The 18920-nt window shown below is 35.1% G+C and overlaps 1 protein-coding gene across 2 annotated transcripts in view; it reads right to left on the bottom strand.

Moving 5' to 3' along the window:
- The window catches only part of CACNA2D1 (calcium voltage-gated channel auxiliary subunit alpha2delta 1), a 436751-nt gene that overhangs the window by 200403 nt on the left and 217428 nt on the right, over nucleotides 1–18920 (bottom strand). For both annotated transcript variants that reach the window (XM_075144442.1, XM_075144450.1), the window contains exon 5: nucleotides 255–299. In XM_075144442.1, coding sequence (XP_075000543.1) covers nucleotides 255–299 — 45 coding nt within the window. The remainder of the gene's footprint in view (nucleotides 1–254; nucleotides 300–18920) is intronic.

Here is an 18920-nt window from a genome sequence, read left to right as displayed (position 1 = left end):
ATGATATTGCTGTCAGGATCTTTTTTCTCCCAGCACAATCCCTGCCTGATCAGTAACTCAGCCTCTATGAGGGAAGACAGACTTTGAGAATTGGAACATGAAATATTATCTGGCTCTTGAGGAAACTTTTGAATTTCTAAGTTTCTTGCTTCTGCAAAATATCTAAATGTTAATCTTAGAGTTTCATTAATATTTTGAATCCTTTAATTTTGTGAGATTACAGGCAATGAAACAAAAAGAAACATATTACTTACATCATTCTGATCATCTTTTGCATTGTAATAGATTATATCATTATTCTGTAAGAGAAAGAAAAGTAATTCTGTTAGTTTGAAAGTAGATAATAAAGTTTACTAGCAATACTTTGAACTAACATACTTTTAAAAATAAACCCACATTTCTTTATGTATTCTCTTTGAAATATGACAGCATCAGACCTTTGCTTGCTCTGTTGCCTGTAATATTTCCCATGCTCATGTTTAACTTCATTCATTTAATGCTTCTTATCTGGTAAGCTACATAAGTCACTCAGAGAGCCAGCTAGAAAAGTGCAGACAGCATTAGACAAAATCTAGAGCTCATAAAAGATTTCCGTAAAGTGTTTCTTTTACAGATATATGACTCTTTCATTATGTAATTAGGTGATTTATGCACCATGACATCTAGCAGGCAATAGATACAACGACGCATGGGCATTGCTAAGTGGGTTAAGTATTTGTTGCACACATGTTTGTTGTTTTATTCACCTCCCACAGTGAAAATAAAATCTGGGAAAATACATCACAGGAGAGTCTGGGGCTGTTGTAGCATAGAGTGGATCCTGGCAGCTCTGTGGAAACGCTGTACCATGTAATTCAAACAAAGTAATGAAGGAGATGATTACTAGTTTCCATTACAAAATCAGTCAGAAACTTCATTCAGTGTAACGTCTACAACAGTTTGAAAATTGAGGTATTTCCTATGGAATACGTTTGGTTTTTTTTCCGCTTGAAATATTTCTAAACCATTTAAAAGCCTTAAAAATTCAGGTTCACTGTAGTAGCTTTCCACTAAATAGAATTTCTATAATGTGCGCTACACTTTTTTGAACGAAAGTAAGCATACAGAAATGCACATATATGTACATAGCATTTTTTTAAGTCCCATTACAGATTTTGAATAAATAAAGGAGAAGTAGTTACATTTCTTCATATCCAGCAGCTTGTTTAAAGTAAGCAATTGCTTACCAAATAGCCTTAATTTATATTTTCAGTTCTGTTTATGATAATACCTTTGGATTTATGTATCTAAATAAAAAGTTGACCACAAAAAACGTTTTTTCTTTTATAAATACCAACAGGAAAGAATTATTTCAATAATCATTTTTCAAGTGGGTAAGCCAACAACAATTATTACTTGCACTAAAAATGTACCATGACATGTGCTACAAGGTAATGCAGTTCATCTTGATAAACTTATCGTTTTCCTCACTTCATAAATAATGACAATATTCATTCTCCTTTGTGACCTTTTTGAGATCCAAATATGAAATATATTATAGATGAGCTAAATGCCATTTTGAGGTAAATGCATGAACTCATCCTATTTCCTCTTCCCTCAAAATGCACTTTTCCACTTTTCCATCAAGACATTGTTCTATCCGCAGGTCAGTTGGTTTTGTATTAGTATCTGAGTAACTAAGCCAGACCTTAGTGTGTTACATAGGAGGAAATTCCTTTCACCATTAAAGACCAAAACGAATTGCTTATTCACTTGATTGTTGTAAAAAAAAGACCATGTAATGCTTGTGGAGGCCTTCAAGTAAGTTGGAAGAAGCAAAAGATTCAATTTTCTTTGGATCCTCTTTACTTTGCACATGGCTGTTTACAAAATAACTGTTCTGTAAATAATTCAATCTGTTCAAAAACCCATGTAATTCTTCAGCAGGCAACATTTAAAACTGCAAAGGATCCGACTCTGAGTGGTACTAGCTGGAAATGTTAGCACAAGTGTTTTCATCACAAGATGATCTGTTTAATTTAAAAAAAAAAAAAAAAATCACTTCAGAAAAGAGGGAGAAAGAATGCTTCTTTCACCACACCATGTTATATGTTATGGTGTGGGTGTGGTGTGGGGTGTGGTATAGCAGTTCCCCTGCAATCTCTTCCCCTGGAAGCTTTTGTTTGGGAAAAATGAGACCAGGAAAAGCAGTATAGACATACTTATCTGGATATTATGTATATATGCTTTTTGTTTAGTGGTTTCATTTTCATAAAACACAATTCTATTAGACCTTCTCTTGTATTGACTTTCGTGTAGATATCCGTTTATTTCCCCACCCCCTTCCCATTGCTCGTTTACCCCAACAGTATACCTTGTCATAGAATCATTTAATGTATAGGACTTTTAACAGTCCTATATGCATACAATTCTGCTTATCTACTTAAACAAAATGATTTTTTATCATCACAATTACATTTTCCCCTGTCTTTTATATTTTTATTTATTTGTTTAAATTGATAGAAACTGGCATAGCATTGCTATCTACTTCTACTGGGCTAAACAGTATTTTTTAAATCACCAATTAAAGAATTATGTTTCAGAAACATGACACATTTACAGGTTAATTAAAATAACGCCACCACCACCCTAAATGAATTAGATATTTTGTTAGGCTATTCATATCTTGTAGTTCATTACCCTGCCTGGAGATATTACCTATATAATATATAAACTAACACTGACATTGGTCATATCTCACTACTGTTAATATAGAAAATATGAGATACACAGTGCTACAACACACTGAATGCTGTACAGTTCACAGATTAGATTCATGGATCAGTTAGATCTTTAGAGGACAATTTTTCATGATTTAACCACTTCTAGCTGACAAGAACAAATTGCTTTGTTGCTGGTTCTCAAGTGAGTAATTTAGTTATTTATTAACTTCTTGACACAAAGAATTTGAATCTTCCCACCATTATAAAGTTCTGCCACCAGGTAATACTGCACACTTATTCAGCAAGCCTAAGATACAATGCAAACATCCTAGATATTTATTTTTGTTCTTTATCCAGTGATGCTATGAGAGAGACGGGTAAATACTCACTGTTACTTCTGTTCATGAATGAAGGGATTTAGAAAGACAGTCCTGAAGCTGAATTTATGGAAGGATGACTTTAGGAGACCATATGCATAAATTAGAAACTTTAGCATAGTATCAGTATATAAGTTTACACAATTTATGCAGTTGGAAAGGTGAAGGGTAGTTTTCACCGTCACTAATTCCCCTTTCAAAGAAAACAGTTTCAGTATCTGACAAGGATATGCAAGGTGTATAAAAATTACAATAAGGACTGGGTCATAAATGTTTTATTTGTGACTCTTACTATTTTCTTCTATCCTAATAACCTTTTTTCTTCCACACTTTTATTGATATTATTATCTGCTGAAGTTAGATTTTTCCGTTGTCTTTATATTGCTTTTCATTTCAATAGTACTTGGTTCCCCAGCTTTGGGTATAAAACAGTTCTGATGGGAAACACTACATATTGGGTAATATTAATTATTACTTCCTAAATTTCACCACACAGAATCCAAAGTTTCTGATCTCTATGATCTCTATGTCTAGAGATTTGAAGAAACACACAGATTCATCAAATAGAAGAAAAGCATGGGAAAATACAATCTTTCAGAACATCTGCAGATGAAATTTGGATTCACGCCAACATTAACTTACACTCGCATTTTGATTCTCTGCGGGGCAAGTTTACAGACATAGTCTATTGATTTGACTAGTTAAATGCCTAGTCTCAACTCAGGATTATGTGAATGGAGCTGAAGCTGGCTTGTAATCACAGGAAATAATACTTTTTTTCAATCAAATTCTTTCAAGAACAACACAAAGGGATTACATTGCAACAAGACATATCTGATTCTACAGTTAATTATCTATAGTAAATCATGATAATAGATCTATGTCATTTTGTTGGTAAAACCTATACATCCTCCTTTACTCTACCAAGTGCCGAAGACGAAAGCTTCTTGTCATCACTGTCACGTAATGGCTTCTGTAGGAAAACCTGCTCTGTAAATCCTATGCTGGAATTCCAAGAATTGTCTATGAAATATGGACCCCATCAACTGGTCAAACCTCTTTTTCAGTGGAAACGTTCTATGTGTGATTTCTGAAGTATCTGCTTTTCCACAAGAGATGTCTGCATTTCATTCAGGAAAGCAAAAAAAAAAAAAAAAAATGGAAATCTTAGGATTTTCAACAAACATCCAATACTATCTATTCAGAAATGTTGCTTTCACCGAAGCTGTGATTAAGATTACTTATGCCCTCAGGTTTGTACATTAGGCTTCCTAGAGACTCTATGTAACCTAGACCCTGTGATGTAGCCCAAAATGGTGTTTGGCATGCAGGGGAGATTGAAGGCCTGAAATGAATTCTAGAACTTTGTGAGACACTATAATGGACTACCTGAAAATAAATTTGAAAAAAAGGGGGTGGTGGGGGAGGAGAAACCAGTTTTCTGCAGCTTTTTCATATAGTAAGAAATTAATGTAATATGTTAATTTACGCAGACACCACAATTACTCTTTTTTCCTAAAAGTAGCAGTTCCAAAACAATTGTAGATAAAATGTGAAAGCAAAAAATAACACTCTTTTCCATGACTTTATTTGCTACAGAAATGCTAGAAGATAATGAACTCCCTCAGAAAAGAAAACAGAGTTTTTGTTAAAGGTCTCCATACTTCAAACATTTTCTTCAATGAACCTCTAGAGGCAAACCTAAAATTAGTGTAGTAGATTATACTGCAAATATATATTACTGCATAATTATTAATGCATGTTTTAAAGTGTGAAATTAAGGCCAAATATAATTATTTGAATTTTGTTTTAAAACAACATGTTTCCCATGACTTCTAAGTATTTTACACAAAATGTGCTAAAGAGACAATGTATAAAAGCTCCTTTATATTGCAGTTAACCTGCTAGTAGTGATACCTATGCAGATTCTTTTGTTCTGCAGGTAATGAGGTAAAGTAAGAAATCAAAAACCAAGGAAAAAAAACATATTACAAATATATGTCTGATTTTGACTGTTCAGTTTAAAAATAAGTTCTTAGAATTACAGATACAAATTTGGAGAACATTTTCAAATCCTATTAATCCCACACACTTTGAAAAGACGTAGAACACTAGTGAAAGAACTGGGAGTCCTGTTGCTCAGCATGCAGCAATAAAAATACTAATAATATTGGTTTATTTCATCTTTCATAGACATACCAGATGAAATTAGTGTAAATGCCTATAAATGCTAAAAAAAATATTTCATTAAGTGTTGGTAAAATCCGTCTGGTTTAATTTTAAAAAACATTTTCTTGTATCCCCTTGGATAAAGACGTGCATTAAAAAAATTCACTCTAATACCTTTAGGGTAATTAAGATTTAAACCCAACCTAATAAATCCTATGACAAATAAGCCAGGTGGTTTTAGTTTAATCCCTTATACAGTCTGACATGCAGTTTAAGGCACAATTAGACTCTTCAGAAAAGAAAGCTAAATATGGCCTACCACAAATGAAAAATGACATCTATTTCTAAAGAGAATAACTTTAGGGAATAAAAACCTGCAAATAGGGAAAAAAGGAAACCTTGCCAACTACTGCAAAATCTTTTGTTATATCTTTGTAATTTTACGTAAGTGAAATGGCACAGGTAAAATAAGGAGATTACCTGCTAATAACTTTCTTTTTTCCCTTTAGTATCCATGAGTAGAAATACTGATTTACCTCCGGTCTTTAAAGTGAACACAAAGTCAGGCAATATAGTAAATTATTTGCCATTATTATGTCTGAACATGGGCTGTAAGAAATGGGTTGGAAAGTACATTTAAAACAGGATCTTGAAACAGGACTTAGAAACAAGATCTTTTAAAAATCAAACTATTTTTAATAAAAAAATGACAAATATCGAACTGTTCAATAACATCCCAATCTAGAAGTATTTCCCCATATTACCCATAATATGGGCAAATGAGTCACTTGGGTTAGATGTTTTTCCCCAAAACATAATTTGATTAAAGAACTACTTTCTCAGAATATTAAATTTCATGCACTAATTAAAAACTTCCAGGTCTGCACTATAATTTATGATAAGCCTTTTTCATCAGATTTGTGTAAAGGGCTTTTCTCAAGATTCTACTGAGTCTAATAATTGGAACGAAAAGATGAAGGTGAAGATCACAGGAAATAACATAAAAGAGGATTAAAGGTGCTGCATATTCTTTGTCATAAAATACACTTTCTTTTAAAAGGTGAGAAAGATCAATTTATTTGGCATTCATTTACAGGTTATTCTTTCACTGAATTTATCAATCTGGAAACCTTCAAATTTATAGACAGTTTTCATGAGATGGTCACTTGTCCATTCACAGATACATCAGAGTGATAAATAATATGAGTAATTTGTTAATCATCTGCATGCTAGACAGACAACCCTCATATAAACAGATTATTTCTCAGATAAGAGTAACGTACAGCTACACATATCAGATAAAAATACACTATATGAAAAATGCACTTTCAAGCACTTGACATCAGTTCTGAGGAATTTTCATCTGAGGCCAGGTCCTAAGATTGCAGTGCTGACTGTGGGCAGAATTTAAGCATATGAGTTAAAAACTAAGATCATTAAAAAGTTCATTGAAGTCTAAACTTGGAAGAATCTAAAACTCTGGAAGTACTTGAGTTTTCAACATTAATATTCTTTAAATACCTTAATATCCTATTTCTATAAGTACCTCTGAAGAACCTCAGGCTTCATATCTCTGAGAAGTTTGGACCCTAGTTTGCACCTTCACAGAGTCAGGACCCATAAACTGAAGCCTCTCAGCCCTGTAACTTGAGGTACTTCCTATCATTAAATACAACATTCTTTTCAACATGTAATAATCAATGACAGCCAAATATATTAGATCAATTAAGTCACAATTAGCAAATGGAACAGACATTTGCTCTGCTCTCACGTCCTATTGCCCTCTCCTTCCTTTCTTCCGACCATGTGAATAATATAATTATAAGGCTTTCCTATTTAGAATTGTCATGAACATTATTCTGAACGCTGAATTCTGCATTAGAGCATATCATATAGCAAAATCAATATTTGCTTCCTCACTTTGACTGATGATATATTTTGTGAAATACATTTAATGCGAATGGTCCAGCTAAAACTCAGAAATTTATACAGTGAAAATAAAACTGAAAAAATAAAACCTGAATTTTTTCTGAAGAAATACATTAAGATAATATGTATTTTAAAAATGTAAAACCTAACCTTAAATGCATATCTTATATACACTGGACTCTGGTTGAGAGGTAAGTAATTTTACCAAATCACGGTATTTTTGATGGTTTAAGGCAGGCATAACATGAAAATACTAGTAACAGTAAATATGTGTTACAAATAGGAGATCATGTATTATGCTATTACAGCTTCTGAATACTTACAGCTTGCAGGAGCATCATGACCTTGCCTTGTTCAAAAGCCAAGTATAACGAGCCGTGGCCAAGGGCACAAGGCTGAGTGCGGTGAGCTGTGGCACACATGGCAGTGCAAAGAAGGAGTGGGTGTAATGAGCCTTGGTACAGGCTGTGCATCAGTGAATGACAAGAGAACACCTGAGATGCTGGAAAAACATGATAATGTCATGGACTGACTTGACTGGCATCCTGGGGGACACCTGTCTATAAAACCCCCAGTAACAGAGACTGTAGGAAATGTTGCTACATGGATGTTTGACATGCCACGAAAGCCAAGCATCAAGGTGGAACCAGCCCACATTGGTGCCAAGTGACTGCCCAGAGCCCAGAACTGAGTGGCCAGAGCAAGCATCCCACATACCCCAGGCTGGGCTCTGCCGACTCACCGGCATCGTGACCGGGGCAGGTCTCAGCTAACTTTGTGCACAGGGAGTATACATGCAAAGATTGCACTGCCACAGCCCATCCATCACTTGGTCCACTTAACACTTCGACTTTCACATTGTCTTGTGTTCCTTTCCTCACCGTGACAATATTCAATTACATGCTGATTTTAACCACACTTGATTTAATTTGTCTTGTGCAAATTATAATTAGTAAAGCTGAATAAGAAGTTTTTTTATATCATGTTCAAAGCTCAGGAGAAAACCCTGCTATTTTTTACAGGGTACAATAAGTAGGGTGGGGTTTTTTTGTTGTGTTTTTCTCCCCCCCCCCCCCAGTGTCCATTTTATGCTGACATTATACATTTTACTAGAAAAAAAAGAGTAGTAGTGAAGACTATTAAGGTTGCATGCACAGCCTCAAAAAGAAACATAAAATATACTAGAAAGGGTACTCCTCTCTTCAAATCTCTAGAATTGATCATAGAAACTGTAAAGAATAGGAAAAACTTTTCCATGTCAAACAAAACACACCAATTTTCAGATAATTTTCACCATAAGAATTGTTATAAGAAACTGCCATTGAACTACTTAAGCTGCCAGGATGATACTTAACTTCCTGAAAAAATTAAGAATACATTTTATGTACTAACTGCAATTTGACTGTAAAATTAAAAGACAAATGTAGTTAAATGTATCAGGTTAAATGTAATACAGCTCACAAGGTGATGAGAAATACATCAGAGAAACAAACACCTGAATCAGAATCTACAGAGCTGTCTGTTCTCCTGAAATAATACAACATATTCCATGAATAATTTCTGCATAAAGACATCCTATAGCTCAATGGCCTGCGATCAGAAGGCAATCTCTGTTGGACATGCAGATAATTGGTAATATAACAATGGGATTTTGTTAATTTGCCTACTGGTAAGGATAGTCTTTTTTTTTTTTATGAATTGTTTTTAACTTTGGGGATTTTTTCTTTTTTTTTTTTTTTTTTTAATGCAACTTGTGGACTGAACAAATCAAATGTGGTGACCAATTAAGTATTTTTTTATTGCAAAATATCAAAGGCCAAATACTTCATGCAGGAATGAAGAATTAGTGACTGAAGATTTAATGATGCAAAACCCCATTGATACTACTCTCTGGTATATTTGATTATATCACAGAATGACTGTGATAGTTTTAGTTAGTCAAACTGAAAATTTCTCTTCAAAGACAATATTTTGATCTACAGTAAAACCACAAGCATCACTATGCAAGAATATATGCAAACATTAACCATGTACTACACTACAGCGACAATTCAGCACATCATAATGACTGTATGCCAGCCAGGGCATAAATGCCAAAAGCACATCATTTTACGCTTTTAGCCTTTCAGAATTCTGCTGCAATACTCCTGCAATGGAAGACTTTTTTCTTGATATATTCAGCAATCACCTTCATACTGGTACAACATTCAGTGAATGGGAACTTGTATGTACCTACAAAATGGAAAGATCAACTCTTGAGCTGACAGTGCCTTCAAGCCTACCAAAACTAATTGAAATGGAAGACTTTGTTCTTAAGAACAGAATTGTTACAGAATCTATTTATCTTTCTAATAAATACTGGACATGTTAATATAAGGTTGTTTGTATCTAAGACTATCAAGCTATCTGTCCCCAGTTGGCTATGCAACCTTTTACCTGCTGTTACTGCTCACTTTCATGTTGAACTGAAACCCTGACACAACAGATACTGACAATAACAGGTACTCTAATTAAACTTAAACATCTTAGACAATAAATTAAACATTTCCATAAAGAATTGTTTTGCTCACTTTTCAGAGAAGTAGTAAGTTTAATAAGGTAAGCATCACAAGTCTACAATAACTTGGGAAGAAGGATCAGGGCATCCATTGGCACTTAAGCTTCAAAGCTATTAGATTTTATACTTACTTATTTATTTATTTTCAGCATATCAAAGTGACGAAAGGTGCCTGTGTTGAGCAGATGGAGAAATCTGTCATTTCTGAAAATTGAATTTCTCCCGTAGACTTTAATGGGAGAAGAGAAACAGGCTTTGTATTGGGAAAGACTGCTGTTTTTTTCTGGCAGTCTGCAATTTATTTGTGTGTTTTGGTTTTCTCTCAAGTAAAAAGCACCAATTAATTTTAGAAACACTATGCATTATTTGCTTGCTTCCATCCTATGTGTACCCAGTAGCTAAACTACCAGCCAGGACCTCCACATCTAAGGTAAGACTATGGAGAAAAGCTCTTGGGATAGACAGTTATTTCCACCTTTGAAAAGGAATATTCAGTAAAACAGCTCTATATGACAAAAATAAGGCTATAGGCATTAACAAAGCTTCAGCTCCAAATCTCTTTATGCTGAGGATTCAAAGAACCAGTGGCAGGATCCCTGATGTAAACCATATTAGTAGTAACCAGTGAGGCAGGATAAGAAGCTCTTGCTCTTTTATCATCCCCAGTATTTTAAGAGTTGGTTACTTGATTGTCTAGTCCTGCACAACTTGAAAACGGTGTTCAAAATTGCTTTAATCTCCTTTACCAAGTCTTTAAAATTATTGTTCTGTAATACCATCAACTTTGCATACAACTCACTTCAGTCCACACTATGTTCCAAAGACTTTTTCAAACCATTTTATTTCAGACTGAGCTGAAATTCCTTGAAGTCAACAAAACAGACTCTGGAACAAGCCCAGTATGGACATATGTTTCATGTTACGAATAGAAAGTCACAAATAATATTACTATAGTCCCAATGGATACAAACACCAAACGTCAATATCCACTCCCATTCAAATAGAAGAAAGATTTATAATATACCTCTGGCCTACCCTAGTAGATGGATAACAAAAGGTAACAATTCAAAAAGGTATTCTCTCCTTCTCCTACCAGCCAAACCTCCCTCAATATTCTTACCATCTCCCTAAAGAATGACAAAAAAATCTAGGACTTTATGTACTTGCATGTGTCACAAATGAACAGGAAAGAAAATGAAAAGGAGACTCATTTGGATTTACTAAGTTTAAAGGAACTGGCTACATATATAAAGAGATACAATAACCATCTTCTGTATTCCTCCTCCAGTCCTCTAAGTCAAAAGCAAGGTAGCCAGAGACAACCTTGAGAGACAAAAATGTTTTAAATCCTTTTTAATTTTGGTAAATATATTCTTCCAAAAGGTTCAGGAAAATGCTAATCTTCTCATCACAGTAACTTCCTCAAAGTATAAGCAACTACAAATGGCTTCTTTTTATAAGGCAAAACGCAATCGATTACAAAGCAGATTTCCAGGTGGGAAAATGAAATTAATTTGTTAGCAGCTAATTAACCTCAATATCACACTATCGGATCGGCTTAATTAAAGCAGCAAAGTATGTTTATGTTAATTTATTCAGCTTTACTTTCTTTAGTTGATGAAAGAACATAAAAATAAAATAAAGAATAATAAAGAAAAAATTGTCTAAACGGATTGCATATTATTTGGATTGCAAACACTGGGACCAGTATAAGTACAGGAGCCTAGTTAAACAATTTGGACATGAGTTTAGATCAGATTTGCAGGAAATTGGCATACTGAATTCATACTTATGTAGGTGCTAGGATGTAATGAGCTAAGCTACATCTCTTGCACTATCATAACTGAATATAGATAATATGCCAGTTCTCCAACTCCAACAAATCTGCAAAAACCTTTGAGGAAATTATTTTTTACCAAGTAATGGGCAAACCTATAATAAAATTTGTCCCAAAGAAAATGAGTTTACATTTGTTACATTGTCACTGTGTTCTATTCATTATAGCCAACAAATAAGATCATGCTTAGGAATGTTGCAATCAGTGGTTACAAAATATTTAAAAGTAATCAAACTCTAGGCATATGACACTACAGTGGAGTAAAAATTCAAGAGTCTAGCTTCTCGGTGATCCATAATGGTGACTGAAGACATCAGGTATATTCCAAGGCTTATCCAAACCCAGCTGTGCACTGTGGTCAGCAGTCCCTAGGGTATCTCTCTGGACCTTCATCATCTCAAACTCCAGAAGCTAGAACCTGAGGGTAAATGCTTGATGTCTATTTTTAAATGATATTTCTGTAACTTTTTGCATGCAGATTCGTATTCATTTAGCCCACACTTGGAGTCAATCAGAAACTGGTAAAACTAATTAGTGCTGAGCAGAGCCACAAATAATGAAAAATGCTAATAGACCATGACAGGAGACGAGGACTCTCAGTGGAGAAACCTTGATTCGCTTACCTCTTGCATTTTCATGAGATGATAACCAGGTAAGATAAAATGTATAAAGAACGGACCACACAAAAGTGAACCCAACAAACCATGAGCTGCCAGCAAGTAAATTTATACTATCCTAATCCCTCTGGCTTTGTAATGTATTAAACAATTGACATCCATAAGTAACTGAATTATAACTTTTCTATTTAAGTAATTATGATCAACTATATAAAATGCAGAGCATATTCTTAAAGAGATTTTTTTGCTTCTGGTAATAAAATGGACACTATTATTGTATAAACAAGGTTATTCTCCCTTGCAGTTCCACACTTGTACCATGAAAATAATCTAAATATATCCAATATAAGTCTAACAAGCTTATTCACAAGCAATGTCATGAAGCTTGCACTGCACCTAGTGGAAATCCATTGACACAACAGGTCAGATACAAAAAGCACAATTTTTTAGACTAGAATACCTTCTTTGAACTTTTATTCAAAGGCTGTACACTGTGTTTTAAACCCATCATTTAAGCTCCTACTTCCTTGGGAATTGCACAACGGTTAATGACATTAAAATAACAAATAATACCAAGGAAAAAACTAAGTCGTAGGCATTTGCAAAATGTTGCAGGAATTTTGAATTATCAGTGCTGGTAATTATTCTTAAACCTGACAATATAATGAGTGGATTGGTAGTTGGATTAATTTTCAGAAGTCCAGGAACTAAATTCTAAGCAAAAATACCCAGGCAACATTAATGTCTTTTAAGAATCTCACTGGAATGGAAAAAATGCCTATATTTTGCATAGTTTTGCTCAAACTGCAGCAACAGAGGTTTTATGCATCTCTCTCTTTCCTCTTTTTTCCATATGTAAAAACTAAAATACAAAGAGATTATAACTTGTATGTCTGCAGGGAAATTAAACACACTATTTTTTCCTTAGTATTACAATACTGTGTAACACAGAAAAAATGAATTTTTCATTTCATAATAAATTATGAAAGTCTTGATCCAAACATCTTACATCACATCTTACATAGCTGACACTGATCTGTGAAGTTAATGATCTCAAATAAATTTTTTAAAAGCATTTGTTTTCTTTCCCTGTCTGTATCAATTCTTTATTTGGTTTATTCAATCACTTAAAGTACGCCCACAAAAAACCACAGAGTTGTAACAAACAAAACAGCAATTGCTATAACTTCTCTTATACAGTTTTCATGAAAATTAGAAAAAACAACCAAATCTCTCTATTTCATCCTAAATGTGAAAAGTATCTTTCCAAAAGGTAATAAAGTTCAAAACATGTCAGGCCATGTCTTCTTTTCAGATGGCTTTGGTTCACGTACATAACAACTGTGTCTTGCATATTGACTGTTAATTATTTTGATGGACCTCTTACAAAGATAAATCTTACCCACTTTGTTAAGATTTTACTGTAAATGATTTTGCTACATCTCTGATGTCTTAGAAGGAAAGCAATTGTGGACAGCAGTTACCAGGCTTTAAGAAATATCCCATGCTCACCTAATTAATAAAGAACAGAAGGAATCATAATTTAATTATTCAGTTTTGACATCTGTTTTGTGCATGTCTTGCACTCAATCACTACAATAAAACAAAGCTCCATGAGTACACCTTATTTTGGAAGCATTTAGTAGCATAAGACAAGCCAGCAGATGGAAAATGTCATTAATTTTACTATTTAACATAAAATGATGAAGACTTTTCCAGTTAATCACTACAGGCAAAAGGACCATATAAAAATAATTAAAACATAATTACTTTTCTTCTTAATTATTGGTTATATTACACTGGTATGCTGGAATTCATGCAGAAAAGCAGTAAGACTGAAGAGTTGTATCAACATCTTGCTATTATGTTTCTCATTCTCTGTTTTAACAACTGCACTAAATGAAAAGTTATTTGTGTTTTTTTCCACGGATCACAACAGGGGTTTTAACTCACCATGTATTTGATGCTTATGCCACAAACTGCAAAGAAATAGAGAGACACCCAAACTTCTGAATAAGCTGGTTCAGATATGACAGCAGGGTAAGGCGCTTGGATGAGCATTTGCACTGTCACAGCCACAGGCTGCTTTATTTCAGGGAATCTCATACATCTCTTGACAGCAAACTATGCAATTTAAAAAGACTTCATATTCTTATTTTAATAGTGAAAGGATATGACTTCTTTTCACCACCCAGTCCTGTCATTTTCTAGATATAGTAGAGGGGTTCTTTACTGGTTTTGTTTGTGTTGTGTTTTTTTTTTTTTCTGAGTACTATGAAACACAGCTGAAAACTACCAAAACAAATGTTCTTTGAAAACAGGGAACAAAAAAAAAAATAAAGGAAGCCAGATGCTAGCTACATCCTCCAATGCTTTTGTCAATGATGCTCCAATAGTTCAGTACTAAACAAAACAGAACAGTCCAGGATACAAGTCAGTGGGGAAAAAAAAAAACAAATTAAACCAAAACCAGATTCTTCTTTAATTGTCTTGTGTTTTCGTATAACTTAGGTAAATTAATTTCTACAAGTAAAAATTGAGAAATAAATAGTACAAGTAGTAATAGCAAAAAGCAAGATGCTCAAACACAAGATTATATAAAGAAAAACAAGCAAGATTAGAAATCGATGTCGCTAAAATACATTATGGCTTATTTCATATTTTTTTTGGCAATTAATCTGGAATTGTGCATAGAACCACAAAGAAGGATTGTATCTTTTTAAACCTGGCTGTAGTCTTTCCTTTTCCTTTCCCTTTGGAGAAATCTTTTTTTTTTTTTTTTTTTTTTTTTTAATCTTTTATCTTTCCGTAAAATAGGGATAAGAACTAATTATATCCTATATACACCCTGCAATGGTAAGAGCAGTTAGAACCCAACATTTGCTATGGACATATGGACAAGTAGTCTCCCAGGGCACTGCAGGCCCTTACGAGCCTGCCTGGCACTGAGCAGCACTCCGGGGCCTCCCCTCCTGCCTGTGGGCCCAGGAGCCCTATTTCAGCTCAGCCTGGGTCCCCAGCCCCTGCCCCAGTGACAGGCTGGGGAGGCCTGGCTCCAGCCCTGCCTCTGGCCCCATACCCTAGATGGACCTCCGCCCTACGACAGACCCCTTGGACGTACGGTCCAGCTCAGCTCTGGCTCAGCTCTTTCCCTGGCCCCATCCACTTTTCCTTCTGATGGTAACCCCTAGATGGACCCTGGATTTGGTTCTTCACTCACCGTGTCTGGAACCACCCATGGAGCCTCTGACCAGCGCCCAGCTCTGCCTGCCCTGGTCAGCCCCACGGGACTGCACCCATCAGCGAGGGCACGGTCTGCGCTGGGTCACCTCCAGCCCCAGCTGCCCTGCCTCGGTCCTCACTGCTGCTGACCTGGCTATTGACGGCAGGTGTGCGTTTCCCTTTCTTCCCAGCTTTTTCTAACCCTGCTGTAATGACCTTCCAAAATTCTTTTCTGAGCCTAACCGAAGTTTTAAATAAATAATGATACTTTGCTTACTGTCATTTCACCCAAAGTTCAGCCATCACTCATATCATATTCTCTGACATAACAGATGATTAACATTAGGTAACAGGGGAATTTTGCAGATGAACTAGAATAAAAATGTTTAAAATACTTAAAATAACCATTTTCTGCCTTAAAGAACTGAAGTAAACCAGTATCACCACCTTGATACTTCATTTGCTCTCTACGATTTTATTTTACTTACAAAACTGACAATGTTATTTTGTAAACTCAGATCACCCAGTGGAGTCCATGGCAGCTTTAACCTGACTCCAGCTGCATCCTCTTGATGAAGAACAGAAGCTGTAGGTTGTTTGTTTGCTTGTTTGTTTGTTTTCCTGTTTTGTATTTTTTTTTTTAATTGGAATGAGGCTTTGAAATATTTGTGCCAGCATTTTTCCCCAGACTGATTTTCCATACTTATAAAAGAAAGGCCACCCACATTGTCTGTTTCCACTCACTGCTGGTTAAGAAACTTTAAAAATTGAGTTGTAATAATTTCAGATATTATTTCCCATTTTTTAAAAGGTAGTCATTTCTACCAAAAATGCCCCCACACCCTCAGAGCCAGACTAAGCACAGGCAAAGCTACCAGCTATACAGTGCATTAGATTGCAAGGGCAGTAAAATGTAGCCAAAGCCTGCTTTGACTATACTAAAATCTTGGAAAGCCAGACTGGTGTCTGCTGGCTGTCAGTAGGATGGAAAGAACAGCAATCTGTCCTTGGAAGAACACTCTCTTCCTTAAAACCAGTTTCAGCCCAAGAGTGCATACATGCTCCCAGCAGCATAAGCAACAAGCCTGGATCCTCAGTGACCACTTCTGATGTAATGTTCCAGTTTTGCCTGCTTCTTCTGACTCTCCCTAATCCTGTCCAGGGGCAGAAGTCAGAATAGTCCTGGGGTTTAACAACTTGGAAAAGGAATCAGCAGAAGGAATCAGAAGGAATCGGTTCTGAATCTGCACACCTTTCTAGTTCAGAAATTGCACACAATTTCAAAAATATTTTAAATCTAATACATATAACTCTTATTCTAGGCACAGAATTATTGAAGTTCACAGCATTTTAGCACTCCCATCAGAATCTATGGTAACACATGTAGGCTTGGGCCTTTACACTTTATATAATTCACTTTAAAATTCTTGTACTGTTCAGCATTTCTTTGAAATTCATCTCTTTTCTAAAATTCAGGGTGGGCAGATAGACAAATAACAGAAGATGTGAGGAAAGAGCCAATGTGAGAAATTTTAAGCAAGAGAAATAGCTATCTATTGTGAAAAGTGAAATTAAGACAGGTATTTGATGAAAAAGACAGGCAGTCAGAAAGGTTTCTGCATACCTAATCAAAAAGGTTACTGGAAAGAGCTTGACACTGGAAGAACATAATGAAGAAGAGAGTATGAAGTAAATTGGAAAGAATATATTAAATTGATTTGAGTTTGAAGAAATACATCATTTTTCCTCAAAATTTATCCTGTGATGCTTGAGGACTATTTCACCTCAGCTCTCAACCGTACCATTACACAGTATTACAGAAGTGTGAACTGAGCTTTCAGAAAGCCAAAGAGGAAGGAACTGCAAGTGTTTAAGAAGGGATAATGGAAGATGGGAAACTTAGACTGAAGAGTAAAGAAGAAGGAATGCTTCAAAAAAGAGTGAAGTATCTTGTCAAGGATGATGCCATCCAGAAAAGACATAAAGGTGAAAACTGGGGAGAAAGGCAGGAGACAATTGCAGCAAAGCAGTCATTCCCAAACCTTTCCCATCAATGACCTCTTTGGCAAGAGCCAAAACTTCCTGGGCCTCTTTCCTCTCCCTTCCCTGCCCCTTCTCCTTTCCACACAGTTCAGGGTACAAACTTTGCTATCCACCTTGCCAAGATAGTTTTGTTTTGTTTTCTTTTTACTTTAGGAAGTTTACTGAATCAGATGGGCTGATAACTCTCTCAGCTCCAGAAAACAATATGAGCAGAAACCATCCTAACTTAGTTACTCTCTGCCTGGGAAAGTACTCCAAAACTATTTCATCAGGTCTTGTACTGCAAATACCTCTAGACACTTATGCCGTGATTTAAGACACTTCATCAACATTACGTTAAAAACCACTATTTTGATGAGACTAGAATAGCACGGTCTGTATACTATTTGGACACAATGAACTGAAAATAACAGACATACGCAAACCATGGATACTGGCTCAGAGTAAGCATCAGCTGATTGTGCAAACTGAGGATTCCTTTCCTGCTGTGCTCCACAAGGATGATGTTCACACTGAACTCGCTGAAACTACCTATTATGTTTTCTCTGCTTGTTCATTTCTGCTCAAATATTCCTGGTCTTTAAAACATGACAGAGGTAAAATTTCAAAAGCACGGGTACATACTAGTTTAACTGCTTGTGTTCTCAAAGTATCTGAACGCACTAGCTTTAGTCCCTTGCAGACCTGCAAAACAGAGACTCACTTAACAGTGTGCACCTGTTTATAGACATAAATACACACATTATTAGATGATCTTTTTGTGCATATATACATGTAGATACATATATAAATACATGTACAAGTATACATACAGAGGAAAATTTATACAATTGATATATGCATATACATACCTTACACCTATTTAAGTAGGACTAGTTTAAGCTGATACCTTGCCTGATTCTTAAAATATCACCTCGACCTTGTTTATGAGAAATAGGAAAAAGCATATCTAGTATCTCAGAAATTTGTAAGCTTTAACTTGTTATCTTGAAGCAATAAAGAAAACAATTTGATCTGTTTCATATTAAAGCATTTAAAACTCTTGCAAATTTAGTACTGCAGAGCTCTCATGGACAGAGAAGAGGTTTTGACATATTCAGTTGTATTTCTTTTAATAGTTCCTTATCAATATATAGATAACATGAGGAGGTGAATGAATTGATTTAAGTGCATCTTGTTCTTGACAAATATACCCCAAGTTCAATTAGACATATGGATTTGCACTGCTCTACTCTTGCTAGTACATGTAACCACTTCAGTGAACTATTCTTGTGTCAGCAAAACCTACTGATATGAATCTGCAATGGAAATCCAGTCTTGCTGTCCATGTCATAGTTCTTTTTCATAAAAGCAGTGTTCATAATTCCTAATCAGAGCATAATTCATAATATCATAATTCTTTTCATTAAAATAGTGGGATATTTGCCTTACTGCTCTTGGTAGAATGCCCGAGAAACTCATTAAACT

The sequence above is a fragment of the Calonectris borealis genome, chromosome 1 (genome assembly GCF_964195595.1).
Source record: "Calonectris borealis chromosome 1, bCalBor7.hap1.2, whole genome shotgun sequence".
Taxonomy (NCBI): domain Eukaryota; kingdom Metazoa; phylum Chordata; class Aves; order Procellariiformes; family Procellariidae; genus Calonectris; species Calonectris borealis.
The sequence above is the reverse complement of the archived record's forward strand: the minus strand, read 5'-3'. Positions and strand labels throughout refer to the sequence as shown.